The sequence below is a fragment of the Crotalus tigris genome, unplaced genomic scaffold, assembly GCF_016545835.1.
Source record: "Crotalus tigris isolate CLP2741 ecotype Arizona unplaced genomic scaffold, ASM1654583v1 scf7180000024370.6872682, whole genome shotgun sequence".
NCBI classification, from domain to species: Eukaryota; Metazoa; Chordata; class Lepidosauria; order Squamata; family Viperidae; genus Crotalus; species Crotalus tigris.
The window spans coordinates 6,084,192-6,099,051 of NW_024100540.1; the positions used below are offsets into that span (position 1 = coordinate 6,084,192).

The following is a 14,860-nucleotide window of genomic DNA, read 5'->3' on the forward strand; positions in this document are numbered from 1 at the left end:
CATTGCACTTCTCATCAGTTTCGCGCCACCTGGCTCAGCCTCTCAGCCCTGTGAGGAGAGCGCCCCACTGCCTGCCGAAACATCTCTCCCAGAGCCCATCAAGCCGGATATGTGAAGTAGGCGATGGCCATTTGCTGGCCACTTCCAGGCGATGGTGCATTTCTTCATTCCTCACAAAGGCTGACACATCCCCAGCATGCACCCAGTGGGTGGGGCTGACGTGGCAGGTGCTGGTTCCTCGCTGTTTCCAGATGGCCTTATGGAGCTAAGACTGAATGCGTTTCAGCATAGATGGCGACCACGAAATTGTACATTAGCTCCCGGCCGGCCTGGGCCAGGGCCAAGGCAGCAGGGGCCATTCCCTCACTGTTTCCAGGATGGCTTTGTGGCCACATGAAACCACTTTGTGAGCCGCATCCGGCCCCTGGGCCTTGTGTTTGACATGTCTGATATACATTATAGGTAGTCCTCGACTTATGACTGATCACTTGGCAACCGTTCAAAGTTACAATGGATCTCCCGGAGCTACTTATGATCTAGATTTTGAAATTCTGATACACACACACCAATGGTCATGTGATTGCATTTTGAATACTTGGCAACTGGTCTGCATTTATGGCTGTTTGCAGCATCCCACAATCATGTGACTATGATTTATGATGTTGTTGTTTTGTTGGAAACTGGCATTTACTTTGTTTCCAATTTAAAAAATATCCATTGAGTACAATGGATTTGCTTAACAACTGCTGTATTTGCTTAATAACTGCTGCAAAAAAAAAAAGTTGTAAAATTGAGTGTCGTCATCTGTTTAATAATCACCATGACTGAAAGTTCTGGGCTCAATTATGGTCACATGTCAGACAACCTGTATAGATTCAATCCAAAATCTGTAATTATGACTAGGAAGGATTCCAGAACTGCTGCTACTCAGAGTTAGCAACAGTGATTTAAATGAATTATTATTATTATGGACCATCGCACAGTCAGCCAGATGTTCAGACTGGATTTGGCATTTTGTCTACCTATCGAGTCCTTACCCAGGACCTGGGATAGGCAGATGTGGATGTTTGATGGTATTACAGGTATTGTCACAGGATGGAAGCAGTTCCTAGTAAGGCCGCCTTTTGCAATTGACTAATAGCGAATTTGTCAATGCCAATGGTGTTCAAGTGGTGCTCCAGTTGTTTTGGGATTGCACCCAAGGAGCCTATGACTATTGGTACTACCCTTGCTTGCTTTTGCCACAGTCTTTCTATTTCTATTTGTAGGTCTTTGTATTTTGTTATCTTCTCCAGTTCTTTCTCTTCTATTCTGCTGTCTCCAGGCACTGCCACGTCCACTATCCAGACTTTTTTGTCTTTCTTATCGACAATTGTTAAGTCTGGGGTGTTATGTTGCAGGTGCTTGTCTGTTTGAATTCTGAAGTCCCAGAGTAGTTTAATTTTATCAATTTTCTATGACTTTCTCTATTTTATGATCCCACCAGTTTTTGCTTACAGGCAAATGATATTTTTGCAGATCTTCCAATGCACCATTTATTACTACTACTACTACTACTACTACTACTACTACTACTATTATTATTATTATTATTACTATTATTATTATTATTTCCACATCTGCCTATCCCAGATCCTTGGAAAGGACTCGATAGTAGACAAAAATGCCAAATCCAATCTGAACATCTGGCTGACTGTGCAATGATTAGTAATAATAATAATAATAATAATAATAATAATAATAATAGAGTTGGAAGGGATCTTGGAGGTCATCGAGTCCAACTCCCTGCTCAGGCAGGAACCCTACACCATTTCAGACAAATGGCTGTCCAGTCTCTTCTTAAAAATTTCCAGTGTTAGAGCATTCATAACCTCTGGAGGCAGGTTGTTTAATAATCTGAGCCATATCATAAAGTATCCTACATTCTTACATTATGCTTACAGAGAAAATACAAGAGGTGGCAGAATTTGTGCTCATCTTGACCAAATATATGAGGCAAAGCATACAGCTCAACATCTCATTCTAAATGGAACTACATCTATATCAAGTGGGGGTACCTCTGGTTCTATATTAAGACAAATAGATTCTTCAACATCCTCACAAATGATCTATATGAGGGATAGAAAGGGATCTCATCAGATTTGCAGATGATACCAAACTGGGAGGGGGGGGGGGCAATAGCTAACACAGAAGATAGATTCAAGATTCCGAAGGATCCTGACAGACTAGAACATTGGGCCTATCCAACAAAATACAATTCAATGGTGAGAAAAGTAAGCTCCTACACATAGGCAAGAAAAAACAAATGCACAGATATAGATTAGGGAGTATCTGATTAAACAGTACAAAGCCTGAGAGGGATCTAGGTGTCATTGTAGACCACCTTTTAAGGATGAGCCAGCAGTGTGCTGCAGCTGCCAAAACACCTAATGTAGTCCTAGGTTGCATCAACAATGGAATAATTTCAAGATCACATGAAGTGATAACACCACTTTATACTGCACTGGGGAGACCATGCTTGGAATACTGTGTCCAGTTCTGGTCACGATACAAAACAGTTATTGAGATCCTAGAAAAAGTGCAGAGAAGAGAAAGAAAGATATTAAGGGATCTGGAGGTACAATGAAAAATTGAGAGAAGGACTAGGAGTAATATGATAACAATCTTCCAGTACTTTAGGGGCTGTCACATAAAATAATGCTATTTTCCAAAGCACCTGAGGACAGAACAAGAAGTTAGGATTGAAGATCATTAAAGAGAGATTCAACTTAGAACTAAGAAGACATTTTCTGATAGGGAGAACAATTAATCAGTGGAGCAGCCTACCTCCAGATATTTTTTTGTGGGGGGGGGCCTCCATCACTGGAACTTTTCAAGATGAGACTGGGCAGCCATTTGTCCGGAATGGCATAGAATCTCCTGCTTGAGCAGGGGTTTGGTCTAAAAGATCTCCAAGTTCCCCTCTAATGCTATTATTCTATGTTCTGTGTTTTATTCGCCCGATTCAAATCTATGTTCAGTATTTTCTAGGCACTATAGGTTGAACTATATTTAAATATGAGTTCCCAGAGATGTTAAAGAATGATGCTGTTTTCTTGCCAAATATTAAGATTTTTTGCCATGTCTAGCACTGAAAAATATCAATGGACAACTAGCACTTACTTGCAGAAGATGCATTTTTCTTTCTTTTTCTGTAGCAAAATACAGCCAATAAACCGAAAGCCAATGAAATAAAAACCACCGGGATGCCTATTATCCTAGTTGTTTCCGGTGTGGTCTTTACTGCTGCTGTAATCATGGAGTTTACTGCTGTAATCATGGAATTTATAACATTTCTATGTGCCATACATGTTGGAGCTGTATAAAATAGAAAAGGAAATGGAGTTAATTTTCCATGTGGACAATTAAAAAGGTGGTATCTTGAAGCTGAGCTTAATGCCTAGTAATTTCAGGGACATGCATGTCATTTTCTTGGCAATAGCACAGACGTGGTTTGTCATTACCTTCTTCCAAATTAGTTTAGTTGTGGGTTTTCCTGGTGGCTTTGAATCCAAGTATGAACTTTGTTTGATCCTGCTTAGCTTTTTTGGTTCAATCAAGTTCAACTATGTGTTGCTACCTAGAAAAGTATATGGTGCTAATCAAATTTGCAACATGGAAGGAAGCCATTGGTTTCCCAAAAGTGGGGCTGCCTTTCCTCACAACCACAGACCCTTTTTCTATTGAAAGAATCTCTTCTCCCAGATCTGCCAACAGAAGTACTACCTATTAATTTCTGTCAATCATGACAACTAATTTAAGCTTCTATTAAACTGAATATTAGATAAATGGGACAAATAACATAACAAAGTGGTGGGCTTCATGTACTACTGGATTTCTAGAGAGAACTTCAGAGATAAATAGCTTGCCAAGAACTCAATGAAAGACAGAGACTGGGGTTTATTAATTCACCCCAAAGATCTTATAATTAAATTTCCATTTAATTATTCCAAAATGCTTATTACCTACCCGAAATTGGCTGATGGAAACAGTGGAATTTTAATGGGATCTGAGCAAACACAATTGTCAAGTCTGCCTTGAGAAAAATATATTGCATTAACAATTTTTTTTAGTACTTGATAACTTTAATTAACTTGGACAGTACTGATGGTTGTTGACAATCTGACGTATAGACATGACAATGAAAAAAAAAATGAAACATACCTGGTTGTCTGCTGGGAACTCTTGTGTTGTTGAAAGTACAGCAATATTCAGTTTCAGAGGGAGGAAATTCCAGTTGAAGGATGTTGCTCAGATTGAATGACCCATCCTCATTTTTCACAGACTTAGATGTTGACTTAAGGGTCAATTTAGTGCCAGCTTTAGAAATCCAATAGAGCTTCTCCTCTGGGTAACCTCCAGATGTTGTACAAATAAGAGTGTCCTTCTGTATCATGATTTGAGGACTTGTATATGGTGCTGCAAAATATTGACAATGCACTAAGTAGAACAGAAGTATATAGCTCACACACTTTAAAGGAATAACAGTTCTTCGAGGTCTACAGTTTTTCAATTATATTTGTGTCACTCCCATCCCTTGTCTCTCTTAGGGAATTAAAGAATGCAAACCATTATCATCAATCTCTAATTCTTTTCATTGAATTATATCAAAATAGAGAAATGTGAATGCCAAAGACAGCTACAAGATAGTCCCTGAGACATCATAATTAGCAGACTAAATACATATATTTGGTTGGGAGTGGGGATTTGCAGTTAATATTATATTCTGTTTTGCTGCATTAATATTCTAGATTTTAAAGGAAGAACAATGGTTTGTTTGTTTGTTTATTTATTTATAGAGTGTTGTGGGTAGAATAAGAGGTGGACTAGTAATTTATAAAAATAATAAAGGCAGGTTAAAAATAAATAAATATTATTCTAGCATTACACAATTAAAAAAAGTTGATGTTTTAACCACTAGATCAAACAGTCTTATCTACAAAAGCATTTTGAAGGTATATTTCAAAACAAAATTTATGTTTATGACATTCTGTTTGTTCCATATATTTAAATCAGTGATTCTCAACCTTTCTAATGCCGTGACCCCATAATACAGTTCCCCATGTTGTGGTGACCCCCAAGTGGGTGTGGCCACCAATAAGAGGGAGTAGGACAGCTAGGGAAAAGGGAAAAAAATGGCGGACAGCATGGTTTGGCGACCCCCGTGAAATGGTCATTCGACCCCAAATGGGGTCCCGACCCACAGGTTGAGAACCACTGATTTAAATGCTTGCTTAGTGAATAATCAGAGTGGAGAAATCTGATTGGAAGCCTCCCAGAAGCATCCGATTGACATTGCTGGAAACAATGGTGCAGGACTAAATGGGCATACCTTGTTAACCTTACTTTTGTTCCTATAACAAAATAAGGTCTAACATGTCAATGTAATGTTCATTTCAAGCTTGGAGAACAAACATTCATCCTCAATTTTCATTTTCTCTGTACCTAACCATGTTCATACTAAAATAACAACATGTGTGCTATTTGTGAGGAAATGCAGAACCAAGCTTGGGAATAAGAAAGGGATGAGCAACTATTAAGGAACTTTGAAAAAAAAATCATAATCCCAAGAAAAAGGAAAGCCTGAGAAAATAATTTAGAATAACCCCACCCTGATTTTGTTTAGTATAAAATGGGTAGAGATAATCTCTGATAAGCTTTGGAGATTCTCTCCCAGCAGATGTTTATGACGAAAGCCAGCATTAATAGTGAAATTTCATGTGTATCCTTTTAAACTGCAGCTGCTTTAGCAATTGATTTTGACCATTACATATTCAAATCTAACTTCTTAATGCCAATTGATCATAGGCTCAGACTTACCAAACACCTCTAGAGATATAGTCAGTATACCCATACTGTCTTCAGCTACATATGTTAAATCATAGTTTCCTTCATGTAATATCTTTGTTTGGTTAATTACAAGAAAGGCCGTTTTTCTGTTCTGTTTTTCTGTTTCAACACCAGTTAAATTTGCATTCTGTTTGGTAGAATTGTTGGAGTAGAATTCCACTCCCATTTTTATAATGGTTTCATTATTCTTGCATTTAATTTTAATAGGTTTTCCAAGTTCTGCAATGTTGTGTTTTGAACATGATAAATTACCAGCTCCTGAAGAAAAAGCAGAAGAAACATACAAACACACTGCATTTTTTTCTTATAGCAAACCTAAATAATTAGGAATTAAGAATACTATTTCTACAGAGCCATGGTGGTGCAGTAGTTAGAATGCAGTATTCCAGGCTAATTCTGCTGATTGGCGACAGTTCAATTCTCAATGGCTCAAGGTTAACTCAGCCTTCCATCCTTCCAAGATTGGTAAAATGAGGACCCAGATGGTTGGGGGCCATAGGCTGACTCTGTAAACCTCTCAGAGAAGGCTGTAAAAGCACTGTGAAGCAGTCTATAGGTCTAAGTGCTATTGCTATGGCTACAGCCAACAGACATATATGGATTGCAAAAGGATCAGTGCTTAGTAGTTCAGGCAATAAGGCTAATAAGAAACTCTCCTAAAGTTTGGGAGAATGGCTGCTGTAATTACCTCTCTTTCATCTGAAGTATGCATAAGCTGAAATCATAATGCCATTGATTAGAGTCAGCAAAAAATGGTGGTTAAAAATAATATATGATTAACTGAATAACTATGGCCTAGTTTAGTGGTGGCAAACCTATGGCATGTGTGCCAGAGGCGGCACTCGGAGCCCTCTCTGTGGGCATGTGCACCATGACCCAGAGATGGCAATTGTCCTTCTTCAACCAGCTGCCTGCTAACTCACCAAGGTCCCACATGGCCAGATGCATTCCAGCATGGCTGGTTTCCCTTCCCCCTGTCCCATCCCTCCTGGCCTCACATGCTCTCCTTTTCCCAGGCACGACCCACTGCATCCCCTCCTCAGCTTTTGGCCATCTGTCCAGCTTAGAGGCAGCTTCTCTTAACTTCTGGTGGTGGGCTGTAGAGCCCCAGAATGCGCAAGTCGAGGGGCCGGCAGGCTGTGGCTGCTGATGGACACTGTTGGTCCCCATGCACTCGTTGGCCTCTGTGTTCGGGAGCCGATGGTGTCAGGCAGCAGCTGCCATGGCCCCTGCCTCGCCTTGCCCTGTGACAATGGCATCCCAGCCCTGCCTCACCTCACCCACAGGATGAGCCTCCTGCCCACTGCCCCACCTGCCAGAGACCCCCTGGCATCCCTCCCATGAGCAACATCGAGGTGACCATGCCCACCTTGGCCACACTCACCCAGTCTGCCATGACCACCACAGCCACACCCACGCCCATCCAGTGGGCCACACCCACCTGGCATCCGGTGATAAATAAGTGGGTTTTGGGTTGCAGTTTGGGCACTCGGTCTCTAAAAGGTTTGCCATCACTGCCCTAGTTCCACATTATGCTAAACGATAGTGTCTTTACACAAAGTCTAAACTATGATCAAAAATACTTATTGTGAGTTATATAGTCAGCCATTATTTACTGATAATTACAATATGCTCTATGCAGGCAGCCCTGGAAGATCTTCCAGAAACTACAACTGGTCCAGAATGTGGTGGCATGCACAGTTTTAGGAATTTCACATTTTGCTCACATTACATCACTGCTGTGTGAGCTGCACTGGCTATCAGTTATTTCCCAGGTGCAATTCAAGGTGCTGGTTCCAGCCTTTAAAACCCTAAATGGCAAGGGACCAGGCCACTTGCCGGCCTGCTTCTCCCTGAGGCTATCTGCCTTCCCTATCAGGTCAGATGGGGTTGGCACAGTCCACGTCCCTTCCCTTAAATCTTGTTATCCTGTTCTCTGTAGCTGTCTCCACCCTGTGAAACACTCTTTCCCCCCACAGATTCAGCATTCCCCTACTCTCTTTGTCTTCTGGAAGACATTACAAAGCTGGGTTTTCCCACAAGCATTAGGGTAGGTTGAGGCTGGTGCATAGTATAATAATGCATAGAGGTGGGGAGTATGCCATCCTGTGATGCCATGATTTGTATATAGGGTTTCTTGATTTTATTCTTGGTTTTATTGTTTTATAAACCACCCAAGTTGTATTACAATATGGGTGTCTATATATGTCTTTTAGAATATAAACAAATATCAATAAATCAATAAATAATATTCTAGCCATGCATGCAACTCACCAGGAAAATATATTAGGTGATCAGCAACAGCACCAAGTAAGCAGTATCCATACTCTATAAAAACTTACGTTTTCTATATAAAATATCCTTATCCTACATATAGTCTTATTTTTTTTCGATACCTCCAAAAATTCCCCCTTTTGGAAGATTGCAAAGCTCAATTTTGATTCAACTGCAGGATGAGGCTGGAGGAGAATATCTAGCTTTATACATTTTTGTCATTAAAGACAACTCATTTTTGGTCCTACTGTCTTTCTCTTCATAGGGGAATCTGAGATACTGAATCTCTTCTGACAAAGGAGAAATGGGGAAAATTTCCAATGCCAGTAGAAGAATTTTTATTTGGGCCAAATAAAACTGTTTTTAATTGACATTTGCAATTCCTTACTCTCTCTTTTGTGTACTTGCACCCATCCTCCTTAATATCTTGATAGGCATCCTAGTTGATTCTTAAACTCAAGATCCTATCTTTAAAATATACATATATTCCTGTAAGTTGGATTTATGGAGTTGTTTCTTTATAAACCACTTCAATTATATATAGGTTGTTTTTAAGCAGGAAAAATTGAACAATAACTACCACATATTCCTGAATGTATAACAGCGAACAAGAACATCTAGTTTTTCAGCCAGGTATTATTAAGTAATTTTTCCCCATTCTAAAGCCTAATAAGAATCATATAAGTAAACAAACAAATAAATATATGGTCTATATCCTATAACTGAATTGTTTTTATTGATTTGACTTACATTAAATTTGTAATAATTTCCAAAATTCATGACTTTTGCATTTGGCCCTTAGCATAAATTTACAGGTTATCCTTTGTACTGATTATTAGTATTCTATGACTTGACACAGCCAACACAATACAAACAATACATTTTAATTCTCCAAAAATACAGCAGCTATCATTTTAATATTAGAAATAGAAGTTCATCTTCTTCTCCAATAAAAGGTAAAGCAAAATAAGAGTAAAGGAAATGCTGTTGAATGAATGTCCATGTCCTGTTATAAGCTGGTATAAAGATATTGTAGCTATAAAATAAACTGAGATAATAGAAAAATGTACCTGCTTGACTGTCACTTAAAACATTCAACAGTAGGAAAGTGAACAGTAACTTTAGGAAAGATGCCATGTTAACATCAATTGCTTCTGATCAGAATCTCAGTGGAAGGCAATCTTGAAACAGCAATCAGTGTTTTTCCTGTTGGGAAATTAGGACATTTTGCTTCATTAAAATAATCTATGAATAAAATTACTCCCCAAATAATTCTTTTCCATGTACTTCTGAATTAAAGCCTTTCTTTAAAAAAAAAAGTTTTGACACAAAATTTTGAAGAAGAAAGAAATTTCTTCATCATATAAGAGAATGGTAATGGAGAGCCAGCTTGGTCTAGCGGTGAAGGCAGCAGGGACTAGAAACAGGTGACTGTGATTTTTAGTACCATCTTTGCCATGAAAGCTGGCTAGGTGACTTTGGCCCAGTTACTCTTGCTCTGCTTATTATGTCAGGCTCTGGTGACGAGCTGGTCTGTCAGTTCTAAATACAAGCAGTGAATCAACAAAGAAAAAAAAAAAAGCAAGTCCTGCAGTTGCATGGAAAACGCTAGGAAGGAAAAAAATAGAAGAGAACTGTAATTAAGTAGTGACAATACAACTGTCTGTTATAAAAATATTATATTCCCTGTTTGAAGGGACTTATTTTTATTTATATCTTTGCAATTATTATTGGATTATATTATTGTTTATATAGTTGCAATAAAAGACCAAGTTAAAAGGAAGAAAGATAATGCATGTTTCTAAGACTAATAACATGCATTAAAGGAAAGGACACATGAGATAAAATAATGGATAAAATAAATTAAAATCAACTCAAACAAATGTCTTATTACTTTTTCTGGAAAACAGCTTGCTGCGGACCCATTACTTGTGCCAGGAAGAAATCCCTCGATGGCTTTTTCTACATGGGATAAATGTTGAAGACAACTTTCTGAAAAGGGTAGAAGGGACAGGGACCCAGATATCCCACCTATCCACCTAATTGGCTTCCAATATCTATAAGCACTTGGGAGTAAAACTGTTTTACTTCCAAGGGCTTATAGAAATTGGAAGCACATTACAATCCAAGCAGTCCACTGGAGTCAAAAATAGGAATAAAATCCCAAATGGCAGAATAGGTTGGACGATTTTAGTTTACAGGTGGTGAAACTTTTGTTTTTCTTTTCATGTTCAAAATGTGCACAAAGACAACTCCCTGAAAGGAATTTTGGTTGTTGCCATTGTTAATAATTTTAAACTTTGTAACAGTGAACAACATGATTGACCCTTGCGGGTTGAAGTAATTTATCTCTTTTCTGGCTCTCAAATCAGAGAAAACTCTCATTCGTCTTGTTTCCCCAACACTGAATATACAGTAAGCAGTTGTCCACTTCAAATAATTGTCAAGAAGATATTCATATACCTTTTATGAATAAAAATATCAGTGGATAGTACCAATTCATATCTTTTTAACTTCATAGTAATAGCTGTGAAGTAAGTCACCTTATGAAAATAGCAATATAATTCATTTCACAGTCAGATTAGAAGCATGTATTATATTAATTTATAAAAGCATTCCAGCATTTCTTTTCTCACCAAAAGAGGATGCCCTGCCTCTATTGAGCATATCAGTAATATAAGATTAATTTGTAACTGATTTTAAACAACATTTATTATAATTTCTCCCCATAATATAATTTTCTATGATGATGTGAATGCTTTCACTGATATATCTGTGACTAGTATGAGTGAAAAGAATTGTTATCGGTTCACTTTTTTTCCTTCTGCCCACACAGTCTCAGTGGGTTTGCGTTTCTATAGTAAATCCGAGGTACCAAATTATAAATATAGTGAGATACAGTTCTAGAGATCACTCACTCTGTAATACAAAGTGGTTTTTTAAAATCTATCTTTATTGTTGAAATAGTGAAATAGGGTGCAAAAGAGAAAAAGAGGTAAAATAAAATAAAAGAGGTAAAATAAAATAAAAGAACAGCTGTTGAATATAAATAAAAAGCATTATGTAAAGACTTTCTGGTAAACATTCTTCCCTCTTCTTCCAACTACTGCTCATAATATGGTTAGCTATACATTATAATAAATGTTAAAAATCATTGCTGGTTACTGTTTGATTTCTAGAAACCATATTCAAATGACTAAATCATAACCAAATGTCTAAATTTTTCTTGCTGTTGCAGGAAGCCCCCCCTTTCCCAGATTAAAATAGTATTTAATCTTAATATTAAAAAGAGGCAGAATATTATATTTCTCCAAAGGAGAAATGAAGAAAAATTTCAACAAAGGCAGAAAGCAGCCCCAGTCTTTCTTAATAGTCTCAAGCAGAAGCCTCAAGTCTTTAGAGATGGATATTTTGTACCCATTAAGAAAGACTGGGCCAATCTATTCATAAACAAAGCGCTTTCAGCCCCTACATCTGATGGGATTAAGAATTTACATTCCCCCACCCAAATTCTAAGGATAGGACATGAGCTTTAGGACATAATAGGATTCATCCACCACTATTAGAATAGCACGTGACTGTACCACAACTTTTTTGCCATTGCCGGCAATGGGGTAGGGGAGGTTTCACCATGATGCATCCGGCCTGCAGGCCGACAGTTTGACACCCCTGCCCTGGAGCATCTCAATCAGAATTCTATAAAGATACATCCACTCACTCAGCCATTTTCTCAGCTGTCCCAGAACTGCATGCTGTTGCTGGTTCTGCTCATCAATAAAGAGACCTTTCTTAAGCATCCTCCATTTTATTCCCTGGACCTGATTTTAATTCCTACATTGTGCAATGAGTTGTATATAAATCAGCCTTTCCTACTTTTACATTTATATACTGCAAATTGTGCCCAGCAGCATTTTCTCTACTTTTAATTTCCCAATCTGATATCATCTGCAAAGCTTCTCTGGGAAGTTTTTTCTTGCAGCTGTCAACATATATCATAGTAAGCTGTGGCATTTTGCCCTTATATTTCCTGGAATTATACCTAATAAAATATTTGTGCTTTCATTTGAAATTTTATTTTTAGAACTTTTTGAATGTTTTGATTGTTTTTCCAGTTCTTTTACGCTTTTATTTTTAACATAACCACCACATGTGATAAAATGTTCCTTCTTTGTTATGACTTTTCCAACATTTGTTGTTATGTGCCTTGTCTGTCTTGGCAATCATTGATGGAGTTATGCATCATCCTTAAAACATTTTTCTTAAATTATAGTTCAGAGTAACTTTTATAGATTTTTTTTCTGTAACTCTTCCCATTGGGACACTGTGATTGTTTCTTTGAAGTTTAATATCAATTTTACCATAATACTTTAGATTTGTTCTGTGTCCATGTTGTATTTCAGCAACAATTTGTAAATACATCTTAATATGTGTTCTTGATTTTGTATCAACATTTCAAATTCTATTTACTCAAGATCCTTACTTCTTTTTAAAGATCACTTTATTTTTTTCAGTTTTTTTTTCAAAGATCACCTTATTGTTTCAGTTATTCCCAGATATATTAACCATGGTTCTTCTTTGGACAATACTTGTGACTTTGATATCTTTCCTGAATCTGGATACGATATGTTGGCAAATGTAATTAATTTTATTTTATTATTTTATAATATTTTATTCTTCTCTATCACTGCTAGTGTCCTCTCTTTTCTGATTTGAGATTTACTTGGTGACCTTCAACTGATGGAAGATATTCAGTGCAAAAGGGAGATAGAATGTTTTCCAGAGATTTCTGACATTTGCAGGAAATATACTTGCAGTGAGATAAGGACTTTTCTGCAGACCTTGCACTTAAAATTACTGTTTGTTTCCCAAGCACATGTGTTATCACTTTCTAATTAAACTCTATGTCTGCAATCTATATTAAAATTAGATAATTGCAGCATATTTTTCCCGCTAACATGATTACTGCATATTTTTAACTGAGATTGTTACGTGATCAAAGGTACTTTTACAGGTAGGAGTGTGTGTGATTTCATGCACATACAGCAATTTATGACCAGAATTAAATCAAAGTGAAACTATTGCAGCAATAGTCAAAACTCTTCTAACTTTCTTTAGCTTTTCCCCAGAGCTATATTGTTAGCAAATACTCACTCTGCCCTTAGTAACTAACTCTTTCCTTTTTCCTCCCCTTCCTGCTCCCTCAGCTTTTCACTGAGAAAGATAAGAAGCAAAAGATAAGAAGATAAGAAGGGAATTGGCTGGTTTTGGCTTGCACAAAATCATTCTTTGTTCTTTTTTGGACCCTGACAGACATTCCCCAACAAATGAAGTCGTGTAATGCACCTCCCTCTACGTCTTCTGCCCAGTCTTGCCCTGTGTGGGATTTCTCCAAGGCCTCCAGTTGTTTGTCTGCAGGCAACCATGACACTTTGTCCCTGTCCACTTTGGGTGTTGGGTGAAGCACATCCCTTTGTGTGTTCATCACTTCTCTTGTCCCAAGAAGCTTCCAAATGACATCTTCAACTGTTTTCTTCCTCTGGAGGCAGGAAACAGCATCTACACACTCCAATGGCCCAGGACACTCGACCAATCTCTCTCTCTAGCCACCGACTTCCCATATGTCTTTCCTAAGGCCTTGATGCCTCAGACATGACATACCACTCCATTTTCCTTCTCTCTCTCTCTCTCTCTCTCTCTCTCTCTCTCTCTCTCTCTCTCTCTCTCTCCCACACACACACACAAACACACACACACACACATTTTACATGTCAAAGCAGCAGCAGTTGAAGAAGTGAGGGTTTAAACTCCAGCACCCATATATTATGTCTGGCCAATCAGAATGCTTCTTCCATATACCCCACAACAATCCTAGCTAGCAACCAAAGCAACTTGTCTGCTCCCATGATAGCACACCTGTACTTCAAGGCCTAGTGCACAATCACCTAAATATGAGCTAGCAGTGTGCTACAGATACCAAAAAAGCCAACACAGTCTTAGGCTGCATTAGTGGAGGGACAGAATCAAGATCATGTGAAGTGTTAATACTACTTTATAATGCCTTGGTAATTTCTCACTTGGAATATTGCATCCGGTTTTGGTTGCCATGATATAAAAAAGATGTTGAGACTCTAGAAAGAGTGTAGAGAAGAGCAACAAAAGTGGTTAGAGGACTGGAGGCTAAAACATACATAGAAGATTTGGGCAGGAATTGGGTATGTCTAGTTCAGTGATGGCAAACCTTTTAGAGACCAAGTGCCCAAATTGCAACCCCAAACCCACTTATACATTGTCGGGTGCTGGGTGGCTTTGGCCCATTGGCTGGGTGTGGCCAATTGGGGTGTATGGCCCATTGGGTGGGCGTGTCTGCGATGGTAATGGCAGACTGACTGGGACTAAAAAGTTCAATCAATTCCAACTTTGCAAGATCTTTTTTTTCCCGCGAGAAGTTGAAATTGACTGATTGATTGAACCTCTTTTTTTTTTTTTTTTTGCACAGTGGAGGCCTAAACTAGAAAGGTTTTATAAAACCCAGCTGAAGGCCTAGGACTGGGGCGACGGCGTGTGTGCCCACAGAGAGGGCTCTGAATGCCACCTCTGGCACCCATGCCATAGGTTCACCACCACTGGTCTAGTTTAATGAAAAAAAGGACTAAGGATGACATGATAGCACTGTTCCAATATCTAAGGAGCTGCCACA

At 38.3% G+C, this 14,860-nt stretch overlaps 1 protein-coding gene across 5 annotated transcripts in view; it reads right to left on the reverse strand.

Annotated features, from left to right (window-relative positions):
• LOC120301197 (CD276 antigen-like) overlaps positions 1-14,860 on the reverse strand; it is a 30,455-nt gene that overhangs the window by 11,482 nt on the left and 4,113 nt on the right. For all 5 annotated transcript variants that reach the window (XR_005554823.1, XR_005554825.1, XR_005554822.1 and 2 more), the window contains exons 2-5: positions 9,234-9,369; positions 5,860-6,147; positions 4,204-4,458; positions 3,163-3,357 (exon numbers count right to left, since the gene is read on the reverse strand). Coding sequence is in view for 1 of the 5 variants with exons in the window: in XM_039328086.1 (XP_039184020.1) it covers positions 3,163-3,357; positions 4,204-4,458; positions 5,860-6,147; positions 9,234-9,300 (805 nt within the window). In the remaining 4 variants the exon portion in view is untranslated. The remainder of the gene's footprint in view (positions 1-3,162; positions 3,358-4,203; positions 4,459-5,859; positions 6,148-9,233; positions 9,370-14,860) is intronic.